General features: G+C 43.4%; 1 protein-coding gene and 1 non-coding gene across 2 annotated transcripts; both read left to right on the plus strand.

The window, feature by feature from the left end:
* The first annotated feature begins 1 nt into the window (after position 1).
* On the plus strand, positions 2 to 18,005 carry Fbxo45 (F-box protein 45). The gene is made up of 3 exons (XM_057764858.1): positions 2 to 605; positions 8,434 to 8,790; positions 14,912 to 18,005. The coding sequence occupies exons 1-3, from the start codon at positions 300 to 302 to the stop codon at positions 15,095 to 15,097; spliced, it is 849 nt and encodes a 282-aa protein (XP_057620841.1). The 5' UTR covers positions 2 to 299; the 3' UTR covers positions 15,098 to 18,005.
* Positions 5,098 to 5,241, plus strand: LOC130872320 (small nucleolar RNA SNORA79). Its single transcript, XR_009056927.1, has one exon. It is a non-coding gene; the product is annotated as a small nucleolar RNA SNORA79 (small nucleolar RNA).
* Positions 18,006 to 20,504: the final 2,499 nt, after the last annotated feature.

Below are 20,504 nucleotides of genomic sequence, written 5' to 3' on the forward strand. Positions count from 1 at the left end.
ACCCGCATGGCGGATCCCGGGGTGCGTCGCGGGGAGGCCGGGCGAGGCGGGTGGTTCCGGCGCCCGCGCTGAGCGGCTACGAGGGGCGGGGACCCGAGTGGCCCGCGCGTCTGCCCTCAGTGAGGCGGGGCACACGGCGGACGCCCCCGGGCAGGGGCGGGAGCAGTGGAGGCGCCGCTGGCCCGAGCTGAAAGGGGTGGTGGAGCGCGCTGCTCCGATCTCTAGGCGAGGCTTGGCCTCCGGTGCCGAGACGGGGCGAAGCGGCGGCAGCGGCGGCCCTCGGGCCGGCTAGTGAGGTGATGGCGGCGCCGGGCCCGGGGGCTGGAGCAGCTTCGGGCGGCGCTGGCTGCGGGGGCGCTGGTGCGGGCGCGGGTTCGGGTTCCTCCGGGGCCGGCGGCCGACTGCCCAGCCGGGTGCTGGAGTTGGTGTTCTCCTACCTGGAGCTGTCGGAGCTGCGGAGCTGTGCCCTGGTGTGCAAGCACTGGTACCGCTGCCTCCACGGCGACGAGAACAGCGAGGTGTGGCGGAGCCTGTGCGCCCGCAGCCTGGCAGAAGAGGCTCTGCGCACGGACATCCTCTGCAACCTGCCCAGCTACAAGGCCAAGGTGAGGGAAGCCCGGGCCATGTCGAAGCCCGGCTCTTATCCTGCCCGCCGTTCTCGGGGTGTATCTTCTAAGCTTGAGTCAGGTGTCTCACCTCATCATCCCGCCTTTCCACGGCTTCAGCCAGTCAGTACCGTCCTTACTCCTCGTCTCCGTAAAGGTCTTTTCTTTGCATTGAAGTTCTGCTTTGTGAGCCACCTCACTTTTTAAAATATTAGGTGGCATTCCATCCCTGATCTTCACCACTCTTATTACTTTCGACTGTCTTACAGGCAGACCTCCAGCCAGTATCCTTGATTTTCTGTTTTCCCGGCTTCCAGATTGATTTATGACATTAGTTCGTCTTGGTTGCTTTGAAATGGGTTTAGTTGCCGGGATCTTTGCATTCACCTCAGCTTTTCCAAGCTCCGATTAATAAGCACATTTCATTCTTTGTGCCGACGTTCTCATGCAGCGGCAGTATTTAACGCTTCCAAGTGAGTTTGGGGTTACGCATCCTGCTAACTAATTTGCAAGGAAGAGATTTTAATAGAACATCCTTCCATTGGTGCCATATAACTCATAAAGCTGCCTCGTGCTACTATTATTGATTACTTCCTTGATATCTTTTTCATAGTTCTACCCAGTTGATGTTTCTTCTGTTGTATTTATCATCTAAACGTTGATTGCTGTTTTTCTGTTTTTTTTTTTTTCTTCCATTCCTATGTCTTCATAACAAAATTAGAATGCTAAGTAACAGGTTGTGGCAGGACCAAGGATTCTCCAGCCCAGACAATGGTCCTCGGGTTTAGACAGATAGTAGCTCTTTAGAATAGCAATCATCAAGAACATAAGTGAAGCCGGGTGTGGTGCTGCACACCTTTAATCCCAGCACTTCAGGGCCAAAGGCAGGTGCATCTCTGTGAGTTTGAGGCTAGCCTGGTCTGCATGTCAAGTTCCAGGACAGCCAGAGCTACACAAAATAAGAGACACTGTCCCAAAACAAAACAAGGAGCATATATGAGAGATGATAAAGTCAGATCTAGATCTGGAATGTGGCAAATGTTAGGAATATTTCCTAAGCAAGCTCTCTGACGACGCAAAAATTCCCAATCAGGCCAAATCAAAACAAGCAAAATTAAGAAATATCCAGGTTTAATGGGAGATCTGCGTTCTCGGGTGGCCCCGAGGGGGAAATGGGAAGCTGCAGAAAAGCGACCCCTGGGAGGAAGAAAGGGGGACCACGTGTTTTTCTTTTGGGGGGGATCACTTAAGTACCCTGGGGAGTGGTCCTGACCCCACCCCCAGGGAGGGGTCAGGACCTGGCCTGCTGGGATTTAAAGTCCAGACCAGGCCTGGGATAGATGCGAGGGACTGGGGCCTAGGCTCCCAACCTAACAGCAAGCATATTCCTTTTTAATGCTCTATGCTAGTGAGTGTCAAAGTAATTTTTCATGTGAAATAGATACAATATTTCTTTTATTATATGTGTATTATAAATATGTATATACACATATATTATGTCTATTTTGGAGGCAGGGTCTCACTATATAGTTCAGGGCAGTCTCCAACTTGCCACTTTTCTGTCTCTTTGAGAGTGCTAAAATTATAGTATGGATCACTGCTACTGGTTTATTTTATATTAAAACAAGTTTTAATGTGATAAGAGAAGGAACACATGCTGTTGAATATGTCAATTATCAGATAATCTTTCTTTTTTTCCTGAGACAGGGTCTCTCACTAGCAACCCAGGCTGGCCTAGACCTTAACAGAAACCCACCTAATTCTGCCTTCCAATGCCTGAGATGCAGGTGTGACCACTCTTGGCAAAATATTTTGATGCAAGTGTGTGAATTCACAAATATGTGAATACCAGTACCCACAGAGTCTAGAAGATAGTGTCATCTCCTGGAGCTGGAGTTACAGACAGATGCGAGCTCCCACAAACACACACACACACACACACACACACACACACAGAGGCATGCACGCACGCACGCTCGCTCGCACCGGGAACTGAACTTTGGTACTCTGGAAGATCAGGGAGGTTTTCGTTTGTTTTGTTTTGTTTTGAGGTTTTTTTTTGTTTTTTTGTTTTTTTCCCAAGACAGGGTTTCTCTGGATAACAGCCCTGGGTGTCCTGGAACCTGCTTTGTAGACCAGGCTGACCTTGAACTCACAGAGATCCACCTGCCTCTGTCTCCTGAGTGCTGCGATTAAAGGCGTGCACCACTACCACCTATCTAGAGAGCATTCTGGAGTCCTTGTTTTTCTTGTTAAGTAAAAGAACATCATTTGCCAGGATTGTATTTGTGTAGTATAGATAGTCATTGGGTATTAATTGTATAGTAATTTAGAGGAGAGTGCAGAAGATTTCAATATTGTCCTACTTTGCTTGATAGTCAGTGTTTTTAACTTTAAAAATTTGGCCTCTGTGGGTCTCTGTTCAAGGCTAGCCAAAGCTATGTAGTAAGATCCCTTCTCAAGAAAAAAAAATTAAAAATTGTCCTTTAAGATTTATTATTTTTGTCTAGCTTAAGGCTTCTAAGCTTGATATGGTGGTACATTGGGAGACTGAAGCAGGAGGAGCAAAATGAATTTGAAGCCAGCTTGGTGAGTTCCAGGCTAGCCTGAACTACAAAGTGAAACCTTATTTTAAAAAACAAAATAAATGAATACATTTTTGTATTTACTTTAATAGTTACATTTACATGAGTCAAGATTGAGATAAAAGGACGGGTAAAACAGCTTAGTAGGTGAGTTGCTTGCTGGGTGAGCATGTGTACCTCAGATTCCCAGGCTGGCTGGAAAAGCTAGGCTGGCATGTATCCGCAACCCAGCATGCTGGGCCTGAGCCAGGTGGATCTCGGGCTGTCGCTGGCCAGCTGGATTAGCCAAAATTACAAGCTTCAGGCTTAGCAAGAGGCTTTGTCTCAAAAAATAAGGTGGTGAGCCAAAGAGGAAGCCATCCAGTGTACACACACTCACACACCACACACAAAGAGTTCACCAAGCGTGCAGTAGATAATGTATCCATGTGAGCTGAGCGTCAGTAGAAGTAACATGTCTTCCTTGGCTGCTGTCCCCCTGCTACCCAGGTCTCATCCTTGGAAGCCACCTAAATTGATACTAGTTTTGTATCTTTCCAGACAGTTTCCTTAAGTGTTGTAATACAAGCGGCGGGGCTGCGTCCCTGGCACCCAGCTGCCCACATGGCTAGCTTATGCCCCGAAATAATTACACAGAGACTGTATTTTTTTGAACACTGCCTGGCCCATTAGTTCCAGCCTCTTATTGGCTAGCTCTTACATATTGATCTAACCCATTTTTAATATTCTGTGTAGCACCACGAGCTGGCTTACCAGAAAAGATCTTAACCTGCGTCTGTCTGGAGTGGGAGAATCATGGCAACTCCCTGACTCGGCTTCTTTCTCCCAGCATCCTGTTTTGTTTACTCCACCCACCTAAGGGCTGGCCTATCAAATGGGCCTAGACAGTTTCTTTATTAATTAACCAATAAAAACAACAGATTGATATAAGACCCACCTCCATCACTTAAGTTTCTAATATTTTAACTTTCTGCTGTGTATACTGCAGCTTCAGGGTGGACTTGTACTTATCCTGGGTTTCAGGTGAATATTTTGAAGATGGAAGGTTAATGTAATTCAGGAAGTACTCAGGGAGTCTGAAGTCCTTAGAGGAGGGAAGTGTATGTAACACATGGCACACTTTGCTCCTTAGTGTAGTGGAGGAAGTTCACTGGAAAGAGTTGAGTGGAGAATTAGAAAAGGTTTGACATGAAGATGATACTAAGCTGAACTTTAAGATGAGGTAGATTTGAAAATTTTATGAAGAACTCTGAACAGAAAAACATAAAGGGAAAGCAAAAATGCAAAGTCTTACCAACTTGTGCCTTATGGGGATTATAGTGTATAGAAGGCATGCACATATGCGTGTGCAAGCCTGCCTGTGTTTCTCTTTTTCAGTACTGGGGATTGAGTGCATGCTAGCTACATGCCCCAGCCTGAGGAATAGATGTTAATCTGATCATTTTGCAGTTGTAAACTGCACTGGTGAGTATTGTGAGTGAGAGTTACACTGTATTCCGAGTGTCAGTAATGGGGGCTTTAACTGGGTACGGAGGTCAGACGTGCATAGGCTCAGAGAGACCCCAGGGGTAAGGATGAACAGGCCAAGAGGAGCAAGAAGGGCCTTTTAAGGGAATCTGCTGGTGTGAGAAACTAGAATGTCAGCGGTAGTCCTAGCACAGATGCTGCCGGTGTGAATGAGATGAAAAGCAGTGGGACAACGTAGTGAAGCCGCTTCTAGTTGTGAGCAAGAGAAACAGACATGGGGACTGGTGGTTGGATTGGTTTGTATTTTAAAGAGGTTATTTTTACTTCAGTAAGGAGAAGAGGTTGGAAGAAGATTTTAGAAATCCTTTAGATCTGTTAGAAAGTAGGTAGTGAAAGAGATGGAGAGAAATAAACACTTAGGAAATAGGATCGCCAGGATTTGATGGCCGTTCCTCCTGTTGTCTTTAGGTATGGCACTAGGATTTTAGGTCATCATACATTAACATTGATTTTTTTTCACTCAGAGAAAATTAAGATATTGGGATTATCTGTGTTTTCTCTGAAATTTGCGGGATCAAACAATCTTTTCCTTAAAGCATCTACAGAATTTGGCAGTAGTTTGGAAATAGAAATGAAAAAGAAGGAAGAGCAGGGAATGACTCCTAGGTATTTGAGGTACATAATGTGTCACTTGAGCTAGAGTTCATCTGCGGAAGAGCAGAATGCACAGAGTTGAGACATTCAACAGATGTCAGGCAGCACTTGGTAGTTAAGGCTCAGGAAAGTTCTAGGCTAAAGATAGAAAGTAATTTTAGTTGAATGAAGGGAAATGTGATTATAAAGGTAACCTGGCACTAGATATATGAAGGCCTTTTGAAACACAGGTTTTTTTGTTTTTTTTTTTTTTTTTTTTTGGTTTTTCGAGACAGGGTTTCTCTGTGGTTTTGGAGCCTGTCCCGGAACTAGCTCTGTAGACTAGGCTGGTCTCGAACTCACAGAGATCCGCCTGCCTCTGCCTCCCGAGTGCTGGGATTAAAGGCCTCCGCCACCATCGCCCGGCTGAAACACAGGTTTTCATACATTGTTTGGGCTTTATTCTGCAATTGGAAAACCATACAAGTTTGAACAGATGAAGGAAGAAGTAAAAGCTGTGTTTTAATGAGACCAGGCCATGAGATACAGAGGGCACATAGAGAGGAGGGCACAGCGGGGAAAACTGCCGCAGACGGGGCGGGTGAGATTAGGGAGGGTGGCTCAAATAGAATCCCAAGGAGCGGGCAGCAGGACTGGGGTGGGGAGAGCATGACACTAGGAAGTATGCGGTTGGTTCATCTTTTTTTTCCTCCTTCCCTTCCCCTACCTGTCGTGCTCTGTCTCAAACCCAGGATTCCATGCATGTTCAGCATTTATACCCCCATTTCCAGAAACTTTTATAACTCGTGTTTTACATATCTCCAGGTAGCACTGGTTATCCCAAATGCCTGTGTCTGCCTATACTTCTCTAAATTATATCCAAACTTATATCCTAAGCTAGGTCTTTGTTTTCATTTGTAGAAACAGAATTAGGACAGCTTGTTGAGAAGTGGAGAGTGTGTTGGAGAAGGAGGTTGGGCTGCTGAGCTCAGGAGAAACTACTCAAAAGCCCGAGGCTGTACTGTACTGATGATGTTGAAATAGGAAATCTAGGTTGTTCAGAAACTGAGACTACTTGACTTTAATTTTGTTTTTCAAGATAGTATTTGTTTCTCTGTAGACCAGGCTGGCCTCTCAATGCTGGGACTAAAGGCACATTCAGCTTTAAACATTATTAATTGGGCATTTTTCCTTTTCATTTGAATTTTTCAGTTTTTTTTTAAAAAAAAAAAAACAACTATTTCATGCACATTGGTATAACGATGTCAGATTCTCATGAACTGGAGCTACAGACATCTGTGAGCTGCCATGTGGGTGCTGGGAATTGAACCCGGGTCCTCTGGAGGAGCAGTCAGTGCTCTTAACCACTGAGCCATCTCACCAGCCCCGAATTTTTCAGTATTTTAAAAGCAAAGACACATACTATGATACTAGTGTCATCTCTAAAAAGAACCTGGCAAGATGGGCGGTGGTGGCGCACGCCTTTAGTCCCAGCACTAGGGAGGCAGAGGCAGGTGGATCTCTGTGAGTTCCAGGCCAGCCTGGTCTACAAAACTAGTCCAGGACAGGCTCCAAAGCTACACAGGGAAACCCTGTCTTGGAAAACAAAGTGAATGAATGAATGAATGAATGAGTGAGTGAGAGAGAGAGAGAGAGAGAGAGAGAGAGAGAGAGAGAGAGAGAGAGAAAAGAAACTGACAGTAATTTCTTAATAGAAAATTGCAGTGTTGCCTCATAAATATGAAATATTATAGTTTATAGTTTATTTAATCAGTATCTGTATACATTCTCATGATAAGGAGTTGCTAAGTCTTTTTAGGCTATCTTAGACTGCAGATTGATTCCATTTCCACCTCCTCCCCTGTAATTTTTTTGTTACCATCCTAGATTTCTGATTTCATTCCCATGATGTTGTTTAATGTGCTCTTCTGTCTTTCCCATTTCTTGCAGGTTCTACACTGACCAATTTAGATTACATTAGGTTTTTGTTGTTGATTTTGTTTTTGCAAAAACTGTTTACTAGAATCATCTGCTTAGAAGCACATTAGAAAACAAGATCCTTATAATTAAGCGTTACGTGGTACAGACAATAGTGAATGGGGATTCAGGAGAGGAGGAGGATGGGAATTGGGTGGCCCTGGCTAAGAATATCTTTACGGAGGTGGCGTTAGAGAACAAGGAAGAGGGCAGCAGATGGGACACTAGGAGCCCAGCGAGGCAGGTGGGGTAGGAAGTGCATCAGCCTGCTCTGAGAGGCTTTGGAGCCAGGAGGAAGTTGCAGTGGATGTGGTCCTCTGTGTGGAGCTGTCAAAAGTTGTTAGCTGACCTGAGAGTCCGTGGAGATACTGTTTCAGAAAGACAGCTCTGGAAGGAATTTAAGGCTAAGGACTACTTTTGTAGGCTTCTGTGGGGCAGAGAGGGAGTCACTCAGTGAATGCAGTAGAATCAGTTCAACAAAATGGGAAGCTGTGATAGGAGGTTGAGCAAGAGGCTGTCACTGTGACAGGGAAAAATTCCTAGAATTTGTAAGAATTGTGGACTGGGGGCTGGAGAGATGGCTCAGAGGCTAAGAGCATTGCCTGTTCTTCCACAGGTCCTGAGTTCAATTCCCAGCAACCACATGGTGGCTCACATGAGGTCTGGCGCCCTCTTCTGGCCTGCAGACACACATGCAGGCAGAACACTGTATACATAATAAATAAATCTTAAAATTGTGGAATAGTCTGAGAAAATATTAACATTATCACGAGGACTTAATTCTCTCTGTTATTTTTTTGATTTAGAAAATACCTGCAAGTATTACTATGCCTAGCTCGAGCTAGGAGTTATTTTTAATGGGGTACAGTATTTAATGTTAATTTCACAGCTAGAGCTTTATTCATTATTTGGAAATAGTGTGCTATTTAAAAGTTTATGATCTTATTATTTATAAACACAAAGCCTCAAGTTTTTTGGTTTGGGAGCAGGGGAGAGAGATGGGATTTGCTCAGTAGCCCAGGCTGGCCTTGAACTTTCACTTCTGCTTCAGCCTCCCAGAGGGCTGAGATCACAGGTGTGAGCCACTACATTTAGTTTGCTACATTTTAATATTTAAGAAAAAAAAAGTCGAGTTTATTCTTTTGGTCTGGTTCTCATGTTTTTAGGTACGTGCTTTCCAACATGCCTTCAGCACAAATGACTGCTCCAGGAATGTCTATATCAAGAAGAATGGCTTCACATTACATCGGAACCCCATCGCTCAGAGCACCGATGGTGCAAGGACCAAGATTGGTTTCAGTGAGGGCCGCCACGCCTGGGAAGTATGGTGGGAGGGCCCTTTGGGCACTGTGGCAGTGATAGGGATTGCTACGAAACGGGCCCCTATGCAGTGCCAAGGTTATGTGGCATTGCTGGGGAGTGACGACCAGAGCTGGGGCTGGAATCTGGTGGACAATAATCTGCTACATAATGGAGAAGTCAATGGCAGTTTTCCACAGTGCAACAACGCACCAAAGTATCAGGTGAGAAACGATATTTTCTTGTGTGGGCCATTTCAAATCACATCTTAATTTGTTTAAAATAGAAACATTTTTATATAGCCACTATAGATTTTTGTCTTTGTTTTGGTAATTTTTAAAGTAAATAATTGAAGGTTATAAGTCAGTATTTCTTAATACATATTTGAGTAATCAGTCTTTGTCCTGGGTCAGAGGTTGCCAGACTTTCCATACAGGGCCAAATATTTTAGGCTTTGCTGGCCATGCTGTCTCAGAATCACTTTGTGCTCAGTTGCTATAGCATCACATCGCCTGCATGTAATATGATTAAAGAAACGAGGCTGTGCTTCAGAAGACCAGTGTGGCTCGTGTCCAAGGTTGTCATCTTCCATGTGTCATGAAACATCCAGGACTCCCCCACCCCCTTTTCTGGTCACCTCATCATCACAACAAATGCACGTGCATATACATGCATATTTACCCTCTGTTTCTTTCTAATGTATGGATTCAAAGCCCTTCGAGGTATTAGTGTTTTCTATAGAGATAAACAAGTTCAAGCAGACTGCTACATTTATTTTCTGTATCTTAAATTTGTTTTTAAGTTTTATTTTATGGGTAGGAGTGTTTTGTCTGCTTGCATGTCTGTGTATCCCTGGAAGCCAGAAGATGATGTCAATCCTCTGGAATTGTAGTTACAGACACTGTAAGCCACTATGTGGGTGCTGGGAATTGAACCTGGGTCCTCTAGAAGAGCAGGCAGTGTTCTTAACTGCTGAGCCACCTCCCTACCCCATATTCTCCCATCTTAATGTCTTGCACTCATTTGATTCTAGAATTAAAATTACAATTCTTGTGTCTCAAAGCCGTATTATAGATTCAGCAGAGAATAAAACAATTCAATAAGATTCCAACAAGTAGGCTGAAGAGTTGGCTCAGCAATTAAGAATATTTGCTGCTTTTCCAGAGTTCAGTTTCCATCTCCTACCTTGGACAGCTCACAACTACTTTTTAACTCCAGCTCCAGGGGCCTCAACTCCCTTATCTGACCTCTGTGGGCACCTGCAAACATTTATACACACGTATAAAATACACAGTGTTTAAAAATATCTTTTAAAAAGAAATTCCCAAAGCAGAAGTCTTGAGGGACTGTAGATTTCACATTTTGGAACCACAGGTAGTTTGAAATCTTTAGCTTCAATAATCTTTGAGGGGCTGGCAAGATACTTCAGCGGTTAAGAGCACTGGCTCTTCCAGACGACCCAAGTCCAGTTCCCAGCATCCATGGCAGCTCATAACTGTCTGTAACTCCAGTTCCCAGGGATCTGATGCCCTCTTCTGGCCTCCACAGACACTGCCATGCAAGTGATGCCCAGACATTCAGGCAAAAGACCAGTACACATAAAAAATATGGTAATAAAATTATCAGTTCTGGCACACTAATATAAAAGGTAATATATATATATATATATATATATATATATACACACACATATACATACTACATACACACACATTTTTTAAAAAATTTTATGTATGTATGTATGTATTTATTTATTTATTTAGGCTTTTCTAGACAGAGTTTCTCTGTAGCTTTTGGAACCTATCCTGGAACTAGCTCTTGTAGACCAGGCTGGCCTCGAACTCACAGAGATCTGCCTGCCTCTGCCTCCCTAGTGCTGGGATTAAAGGCGTACGCCACCAACGCCTGGCCATATATACATTTCTTGAGGTGCAAAAGCTGAAAGGATTTTCCTTCGTAAAATCATTCCTCATTGTCTCTTAAAGACTCTATATATGTCCTATAGAGAGGAGGGGGCAGTTCTATCACTGAACATGAAATCTTATCACTATTTCAGGTGCAGTGGAAATCCTCATGTCCTTGTTTTCGGAGATTGTTCTGTGTTTTCTTTCTTCCTTTTTCTTCTTTGTGTTTGTTTGTTTTCGTTTGTTTGTTTTGTTTTTGAAACAGGGTTTCTCTGTGTTGTCCTGGCTGTCCTGGAACCCACTCTGTAGACAAGGCTGATCTTGAACTCAGAGATTCCACCTGTCTCTGCCTCCTGAGTGCTAGGTTTAAAGCTGTGCACCACCACTACCTGGCTTATTTCCATTTTTTAGAAATATATACTAAAATATAAAATATATATTTTAGAAATATATTCTTAGATGGAATATTCTGAAAATCTTAGGTCAGGTGGAATGATAGGATTTAAGTCGTCTATATTATTACTGATTTTTCTTTCTTTTTTTAAAGATTTCTTTGTTATGTGTACAGTGTTCTGTCTGTATGTTTGCCTGCATGCCAGAAGAGAGCACCTGATGTAATAGGTGGTTGTGAGCCACCATGTGGTTGCTGGGAATTGAACTCAGGACCTCTGGAAGAACAGCCAGTGCTCTTAACTGCTAAGCCATCTCTCCAGCCCCCTTTACTTGTTCTTTTACTGAGAAAGGTATTGAAGTCTCTAACTGTGCTCCCTAACTTGTCTATTTTTCTTTTGGGGCGCTCAGTTTTTGCTCCATAGACTTAAGGACTCTGATTGTTAGAGTTCCCTGTTCATCATTGCAAATGACCTTTGACTCTATCAATATTCCTGTTTGAGTCTGTATTGTCTGATTTTAATGTAGCCACTCCAACTTTTTATGGAATACTATTATAAAGCATCCCTCCAGCCTTTTGCTTTTGATTCATTTTGTTATTAAGATGGGACCCCTAAATAGTATGTGGTTGAACCTTTCTTATTTAACAGCATTTTATAGTCTGTCTTTTAAGAGGTTAGTCCATTTACATACATTATAACTGTTGAACTGCTTAATAGTATCTTTGCGTCCCTTAATTTATGAATGTTTTATTCTTCATCCACAAGCCTTCTCTTTTTTTTGCTTTTGAGACAATGTCTCACTATATATCCCTAGCTGGCCTGAAACTCACAGATAACCACCTGCTTCTCCTTCTTGGTGCTGCAGTGAAAGGTGTGTGTCACCATACTTGGCACTCATTGTCTTCTTTGATTGCATCATTTCTGTGGCTCTAGCTTCATGTCCACTACCAGTCTATTACCTTCTCAGCTTGTTAAACCAGGCTAATGAGTTCTAGTTATTGTGTGCTTTAGATCTAGAGTTCATTAGGTTTCTTTTTTCTGTATCCATTTCTCTATTGAGAATTTCATATTTCTTTCATTCTTTGGACATATTTAGAATGGCTGTAATATATTAGTGCATATATATTATTTAACTACATTTCACAGATATGTATATATATATATATATATACACACACACATAATAACTATAAATACTTTGAATTCTTTGTCAAATGTCCAGGTAAGAGTCATTTTTTTGTTTGTTTGTTTGATTTTCAAGACAGGGTTTCTGTGTGTGGCCCTGGCTGACCTGAAACTTACTTTGTAGACCAAGCTGACCTTGAACTCAGAGATCTGCCTGCCTCTGCCTCCTGAGGGCTGGGATTAAGGGTACCACTCCCCGGCAAATTGGTTTCTTTTGATTTCCCACCACTTCAAGAATCATACTTTTCCTATTTTATCTTAGTGTTTTTTTTTTTAATTGAAAACTGCATGTATGGGTAAGATGTACTAGCAATTCTGGGATGTCTTCTTTTTCTAGAAACTGCTTTATTCTTTGGTGTGCGCAGGTTTTTTTTGTAATGGTAGACAGTTAACTTGCTGGAACTCAAGACTGCAAACTTCATGCCTCTACGGTATGCAGCAGCAGGTTTCAGCTCTGCTCTTCTCGGCCTGTCTGCTTCTCAGTCCACTTCCCTGGGAGCTTTTCATGCGCATGTCATCTGTGTCTCACATGGATGTGGGTGGAGCTCGTGTGCGGACTTGAATGCTCTCGTCCTTTGCTCCTTTCTGGTGTCTAGTTGTTCTGCCGTCCACGTTTCTGTTTGTCTTTAGAGACCGTGCTGTGCTGTGTGGCCTGGCTGTTAGAGCTCTCTCTGTAGATCAGAATGCCTTTGAATCCAAAGATCCACCTGCCTCTGCCTACCAAGTGCTGAGATCAAAGGTGTGCCTACCACACACATTTTACCCATTGGTAGCCACCAATGCTAGAGAATCTTGTGCTTTTCGAGTCCTTTACTGTAAACATACATGTGGCATGTTTCAAGGTGAAGCAAACTTGTGAATTTCAGCAGAATTAATTGTGTCTTTTTTTTTTTTTGGTTTTTCGAGACAGGGTTTCTCTGTGGCTTTGGAGCCTGTCCTGGAACTAGCTCTTGTAGACCAGGCTGGTCTCGAACTCACAGAGATCCGCCTGCCTCTGCCTCCCAAGTGCTGGGATTAAAGGCGTGCGCCACCACCGCCTGGCTAATTGTGTCTTCTTAATCTGCTGCAAAATAGGGTTAATTCCTGAGACTGACGGGAGGACTCCTAGGACGACAGACAGGAGTGCTGTCATGTGTGTATTTGCTTGACAGGCATGGTGTAGACGATTTAGAGGACTGCAAGATGGGGGATGCCTGTGGTCCGGTTGGGCAGTCATTGTGACAGAAAAGAAATGATCGAAAGTTAATGACAACAGCAAGAGTTAATAATAATCAGGAAGTATTAAATCCTAGTTATAAATCTTAGGACTTTCTTCATCTTTTTTTTTTTTTTTTTTTTTTTTTGGTTTTTCGAGACAGGGTTTCTCTGTGGTTTTGGAGCCTGTCCTGGAACTAGCTCTTGTAGACCAGGCTGGTCTCGAACTCACAGAGATCCGCCTGCCTCTGCCTCCCAAGTGCTGGGATTAAAGGCGTGCGCCACCACCGCCCGGCGACTTTCTTCATCTTTTACCTGCGTTTGGAGACAGGAGCTCATGTAGCCTAGGCTGTCCCTGGTCTCACTGTGTAGCCAGTGATGACCCTGAACTCCCGTCTTCCTTCTTCCACCTCCCAAGTGCTGGCAGTTGTGTGGTGCTGGGGACGGGACCCAGACCTTCCTGTGTGCGAGGCAAGCAGTCTTCAGAGGAGCTCTGTGGCCAGTCCTCCTTTCCACTTTCGGCATCTGAATGCAGCCTTCCTGTATGAATGCGAGCCAGAGAGACGACCCTGGGTGAAGAGCTGAGCGTGTCGGATTGGAAGCTTAGACAGACAGTGCTGCTGTTCCTCTTTAAAAGCAGGCATGGTTGCACAGGGTTCCAGGACAGCCAGGGTTACATAGAGAAGCCCTGTCTGGGGTGTGGGGTAGATTTTTAAAATTTTATTTTATGTGTGTATGTTTTCCTGCATATATGTATGTGAATCGTGTGTAACTGATGCTGCGGAGTTCAGAGGAGGGTGTCAGGTCCCTGAAACTGCAGTAACAGATGCCAGTAAACTACCTTGTGGGGGCTGTGAACCGAATCTGGGACTTTTGCAAGAGCAACATGTGCTCTGAACGGCTGAGACATTTCTGTAGCCCCATAAGTTTTTCTTCATCCTGAACGTAAGCTGTTGTCACTCAACAGCAGTTCCACTTTCCTGCTCTCACCTCGTTAGCGCCTGCTCTGCCGTCTCTGTATGATGCTTCTAGATACTTACTGGAATTATAAATGTATCTTTCTCTGGCTGGCTTGTTTTATTTAATGTTGTGTTTTCATGCTTCATTTAAGCTTTAGCATATATCAAAAATTCATTTCTTGCCAGGCAGTGGTGGCGCACACCTTTAATCCCAGCACTTAGGAGGCAGAGGCAGGCGGATCTCAAGGCCTGCCTGGTCTAGGATGCCTGGTCTAGTTCCAGGATGACCAGGGCTACACAGAGAAAAAACAAAACAGACAAACAAAAATCATTTCTTTTTCTGGTGATTTAATATTTTATTTATATATAACAGCAACATGAATGGGTTATTTAGAAAGATCTTTTTGGTAAAATGTACCAAGTTATAGATGGTAGTGTTAACTTCCTTAAGAAAAGGATTTGAGCAAAGAATAATTTAAAGTAATTAAATATAGGTCTTCTTTAAAAATGATCTAAAGAAGCACTGTATTGAGAATGATGTGTGTTCCTTCTTCTGAGTCCTTACCCACCACAGAAAGTCCCCTCTCATTTACAGAGATAACTTAGACGACACAGATCCTTTGTACTTTTTCCTTTTTTCAATTTGTACCATCATTTTCCTGCCCATGCCTTCGGTGGATACCCTGCTAACCTTGTGATGTCTGTTTACAGATAGGAGAGAGAATCCGAGTCATCTTGGACATGGAAGATAAGACTTTAGCTTTTGAGCGTGGGTATGAGTTCCTGGGGGTTGCCTTTCGAGGACTTCCAAAGGTTTGCTTGTACCCAGCAGTGTCTGCTGTATATGGCAACACAGAAGTGACTTTGGTTTATCTTGGAAAACCTCTGGATGGATGACAGTGGCTTTCGGGGAAGAAGGACAGTGGAGAAGAGATCTACTTGTGGAAAGTAGAACCATGAAGTGATAGTATCATGTGTGCATGCCCAAGAAACATCCTGAGAACACACGGAGTTGAGAACTGGAGAAGAAGCAGCTGGACAACAGAGACGATCTTAGTGTTTTCCTCTTTCCACTGGGCCAGAAAAATCCTCAGGGTTGCAGTTGGTTAAATGGGCAGTTGACATATGCATGTTGCCACAGATTCTTCTCTACGTTAGCAGTGTGTTCCTTCCAGCTTAAAGGTGAGGTGTAGAGGTGCTGCAGAAGGAAACCGCAGGATTTATGTAGTGTGTACGAATGAAGGCCAGTCCCATCTTACAACTGCCTGTTCTTCCTCCAGTCCCTTTACTTCTAGCCAGCTTGACTTAGAACGTATGAAACTGGCTGGGTTTATTTAATATTTTTAATATATTGAGAAGCATGGTCTGCCTGGACTGCACTTCTCCAGCAATGAGAAATAAAATTGTGCAGCTATTTTAAAAGTTGTATATATAATGTGTGTAAAAACTGTAAAAAAAAAAAAAAGAAAAGAAAAGAAAAAAGGACAAAGGGATTGCTTTGTTCTAATTCAGTTTCTTAAAAATCACTACATGGTACAAAATTAGAGTGACATTTAGGGACAGTAGGGTAATACTAAGAGGAAGAGGAGACGCGTACTAGCTCATATGTGTTTGGGGCTTATAGTCCACGGCTGTAACAGAATTATGGTGAAGGTTCCTCGGTTGGCCAAGGACTGGGGAAATAGATCTACTTATAATTATGCATATGCCAGCAAGGCTGGTTCAGACGTAATAGGAATGTGCGTCTCGCGTCTCTTGGCATGTGTCTTTAGTTTTTGGCCTTCTGAGAAAACTGTCTCCGCACAGAGCAGTCCCAGCTGCTCTTAGAGCACTCGGTATGAGCGCTGTTAGTATAAACCCTAGAACACATGGTCAACGGTTCTTTTATTTCCTAACTTTATAATGCTGTAGATGTTATGAAGAATTTTTAATTTCATATTGTTTACAATCAGAAGCCTCAAAGTCTCCACTGGGGCTGTCAACAAAATGTTTACTCACCCATCTGAAACAGCGCCAGCCTGAACCCTGGTGAAGAGTGTTCTTAATCACCTAGGTATTGCCCAATGGGCTTAACGCTGAAAACCTAGGTTGGCAACAATTGGAAAGTTTCATTGGAAAGAGTTGGACATTATTTCCTATTTTGACCCATAAACCTTCTCACTAATACGCTCTGGAATTTATAATTCAACACTTGAGCTGAGGGCTTTGTTTTTTCTTTTGTTACAACAGAAACATCTTTCTGTATGAAAGTATAGTTAATATGGTTCAGATACATAAGAATTGATGAAGGCAAGTAAAGTCTTTGTACTTTTTACATGATTGCTGTATGTATATTTTGTTTTAAATCTAATAAAATTAGGGACAGTGAGCAGCTTGCTGGGGTTCTTGGAGTCCTTGAGAGTTAAATTTGTCAATACTTCTCTGAATCAGGCGGCTTCAGCCATGGAACAGGTCTGTAGTTGCCTCCTGAAAGGGTTACAGGTATTTGTATTTGCTTGAAAAAGAGAAAGTTGTTAAAGATTCTCTTTTTATTATCTGTATCAAGAAGAAACCTTGTACAAAATGGAATTATGTGTTAAACTCACTAGGGAAGATAGCTGGCCCAGAAAATGTTTTGTTTTTTGTTTTTGTTTTTTGTTTTTCTTGTCTCAAACAACTCAATTTGGTGGTGTGTAAAATTTGATTGAAGACCTGGCTAAGGATGAAGGCTGGATAGTTAAAAGCTGGTAGCTGTACTGACTGCATCTTCAGGAGCAATTCCGGAGCCTCATGGGTTTGGCTTGTAACTTTGTTTCTGTCTTGTCATAAATGTTCATTTGTAACAAAGTTTTGAAGGTGCTGACTGGAAAACAAAATCATATGGTTATTCATTCCTTACTGAACCAAAAATCAGGAGATTCCTGTATTTAACACCAAGCCATTCTTTCTGTGGTTTGTTTTTGATTTTTAAAGACTGGTTCTCACTATGTAGCTCAGGCTATCCTTGAACTAACTCCCTGCCTCAGCCTCCCCAGTACTGGGAATACAGGTGTGTGCCACCATTCCCAGAACAAGCCACTCTTAGCTCATAGAATTGACTGTTACTAGTTAGGATGAGCACCGGAGGACAGGGAGACTTCATTTATAGCTGGATCTGTTTGTTACTAGAGACCAGCATGGCTGTCAGACCGTTAAGGCAGACTGCTCAGCACTGGAGGCGGTCACGTTTTCACGGGTCTCAGAAAGCACGGAGAAGATGACAGTTGTATCTGAAGACGGGGTGTAGCACCTAAATCAGTGCTGCCCAGCGTGGCTGGAGTTTGGAGGGGCTAAAAAGAACTATTTAAGCTTGGGCCCCGTAACTCTGATTCTGGTGTTGGTGGGATATGTTCTGACCATAAGGATTTAAAAATGCCCTGCTGGTTTGAGAGTGCTGCAACGGTTGAGAGCAGTTGTGCAAGATTTCACCTGGAGTTTTCTCATCTACAAAGTAGGAGATCCTTGCTCCCCTCACTACCTCCAAGGATACAGAGGGAAGAAGAGAAAACACCGAGTGCAGTGTTGTGGGTGGAGAGGTCTGCTGTATCTCAGCTGTAGCTGTGATCAGGAAAACATGGATAATTGAATTTGTTGTTGCCGTGGGGAGCCCTTGTGTTGTTCTCTGAGGAAGCATGCGCGGGTGGACAAAAGTTAATTACTATTACTCTTGTTCACTATGGTCTTCTACTTGAGATAGGCTGTTATAGTTACCTTGTTCATAGGAAAGAAGAAATATTAAGGCTTAATTCTGTAATGTTCATTGGCTCATAATTCATTAAAAATTCATACAAGGAATTCTGTGGTGGTAGATGTCATTTCATAATTGCCATTGTTCATTGTTTACTTTTGAATGTCAAGTCATTGATTTCATCCCTCAGTTTTACCCAAATAAGCTTAAATACAGATTTGACAAAGTATCAGAAGCAAGTTTGCTTGGTCCAGCCGAGCCTCTCAAACGGTTCTGTGCTAAAGTACCTCCTGCCTCCGGGTCTGATTTGACTGCCAAGCTTGAAAAACAGCACAGAAATTACAGTTAAGTTCACCGCTTTTTTATCTTTTAATCATTTTAAGGAATGAACGGTTTGATGAGACAGAAATCAGTGTTTTTAAAGTGTCAGTATTAACATCTTCCTCGCCCCCCCCCCCGAATGGTGTCTCTCCTTCCTTGCAGTTTGCCTAGTTTTATTTTTTAATACATGCTGACTCGGGCTGCGTGGCTTTGCAGCTTGCTCACAGGGTTGGTTATTTGCTGGGCTAGCTCCTCCACACGAACACTGTCTCGGATGGACTCTGCCTGTGTACCTAGTCTCTAAGCCTAGTAAGCAGGAGCTCACGTATTTCCTGTGAGAAGAAGAATTTGGGAAGAAAGATGAAAACACTTGTAGATATATAGACCAAAGTATAAGCAAAGACAGATGAGAGAAATTCTGTGTCATAATCCAGGTGGAGCAGGAGGCACAGGATGTAAATCTGAGTGAGTGAGGCAGTTTTTGCCAGTGCTTTTTGGACACTCTCCTTTATTCAGAATACCAATAGTATGACTTTCTAGTTCTTGTTGTAGATTTCATATTTGCTTAGAATACCAAATAGAATCTCATGTTTTAATTTGGGGTGCAGGGATGACTGTTTTGCCTTAGCTTCCTAATGAAAAGTTAAAACTAGGCCTGTCTCAGCAGGTCAAAGCCTGTGATTGATCTCTGGGACACACATAATTGGAAAGGAAGAGCCGACCCTGAAAAGTTACCCTTCACATGCACGCTGTGCACACAAGTACATGTATGCGTGCAGACAAAATACATAAAATGTAAAAAATGTTTTTAAGAAAGCTAGTGTTCGCCTAGGGATATAGTGCAATGGTAGAATGCTTGTCTGGCATGCACAAGGCCCTGGGTTCAGTCCCTAGTACAATAAGTAACAGAATGCTAATGTGCAGTTTAATTCTGAGCATATTATAACGGGAGTATGCTAGACATCTTCATTTTAACATTGTGGACTCGCTTCCTTTCCCAATCTGTATTTAAAGAGATTCTGTTTCCCATGCTTCTTTCTTGGCATGTATTTGTCATAAGAATGATGTGTTCGTTGTGCTGTTTCCATCCATCTATCATGCACTTTGGTCTCGCCCTTCCTGTTACCTCTGTCCTCCAACCCATCCACTTTGATGTCGTGTATGTGTGTGTGTGTGTTTAAGTCTAGACTCTGCATATGATGGAGACGCAGCATTTGTCTGAATCACCGTTTTGTGTTTTGAGATAGGGACTCACGAGGGCATGGAGCCGCTGGTCCTGAAATTGTATCCTTATCCCTGTACCTCAGAGGACTGGGATTGCAGTTGTGTGCCGCCCTTTGTGGCGCATCTTCACTTTGGAGGAAAGATTTAAGATTGGAATGAAAGTCCGGTGGTGGTGGCGCATGCCTTGGGAGGCAACTACCATCCTGTTTACAGAGTGAATTTCAGGACAGCCAGAGCTGCCAAAGCTGTTTCACAGAGAAGCCCTGTCTCAGAAACACAAACAAGGATTGGAATGAAAACCGTTAGTGACAGTCCTCTGCAGAAGCCAGAGGGTAGTGGTCATTTCTCGCCGGGGTTCCCTGAGTGGTGGTCACCCCCCGAAAGGTGACAGGCTGGCTGCACGAGATGTTGAGGAGCAGCTGAGTGCTGCCCACCCTTTCAAACACAGACTCTAGTGAGCTTAGGTGCTGTGCAGTCATCACATGGAAGCGCTAGTGATTCCCCGGGCTGCACTGTTTACGTGTTTTACGTGACTAGTTGAGCTGCAGCTCCTGACATCATGAAAGGTCTTCCCAACCACCCTGCTATCAGCCACCTACTCAGATTTAGAAAGAATGAAAACAAATCGAAAAGTCAATGCGGAATTGATTTAATATTTTGTAGCATCCACCACATGCCGGGCTCTTGCTAACTGCTATGAATATCAACGTAAAGATGAGAACCGAACTAGAAGCAACACTGTTCTGCAGTTGCTTCTGAGCGGATGTGAAGATGGCCACAGTACCAAAGGAGTCATTACCTTAACGGACTTAAGCGTGAGGTCCGCGTGGCGGAGGAGAACGAATGCTCTAAACCTGGAATGATGCTTCAGGACGTGAGAGTATAGATCACTGTCCTAGGAGACAGCCGGCTGCTGCGGTGTGAGGGTTAGCAGTATCTGGAGACTGCATGTTGCAGAAGTGCTGAGAGCACGGGTCCAGCATACTGAGGCCACATCATAGCTGTCAGACTAAGAGCTCTGGGTTTAGCCTGTCTCGTGGGGAAGCCATTGAA

This window comes from Chionomys nivalis, chromosome 3, assembly GCF_950005125.1.
Source record: "Chionomys nivalis chromosome 3, mChiNiv1.1, whole genome shotgun sequence".
In the NCBI taxonomy this organism is placed as follows: domain Eukaryota; kingdom Metazoa; phylum Chordata; class Mammalia; order Rodentia; family Cricetidae; genus Chionomys; species Chionomys nivalis.

What these genes read in the sequence shown, in the direction of transcription:
- Fbxo45 (XM_057764858.1), top strand. Translation starts at nt 300, where the DNA reads ATGGCGGCGCCGGGCCCGGGGGCTGGAGCAGCTTCGGGCGGCGCTGGC. An exon ending in TGCCCAGCTACAAGGCCAAG is followed by an intron (nt 606 to 8,433) that starts GTGAGGGAAGCC and finishes TCATGTTTTTAG; the next exon opens with GTACGTGCTTTCCAACATGC. An exon ending in ACAACGCACCAAAGTATCAG is followed by an intron (nt 8,791 to 14,911) that starts GTGAGAAACGAT and finishes GTCTGTTTACAG; the next exon opens with ATAGGAGAGAGAATCCGAGT.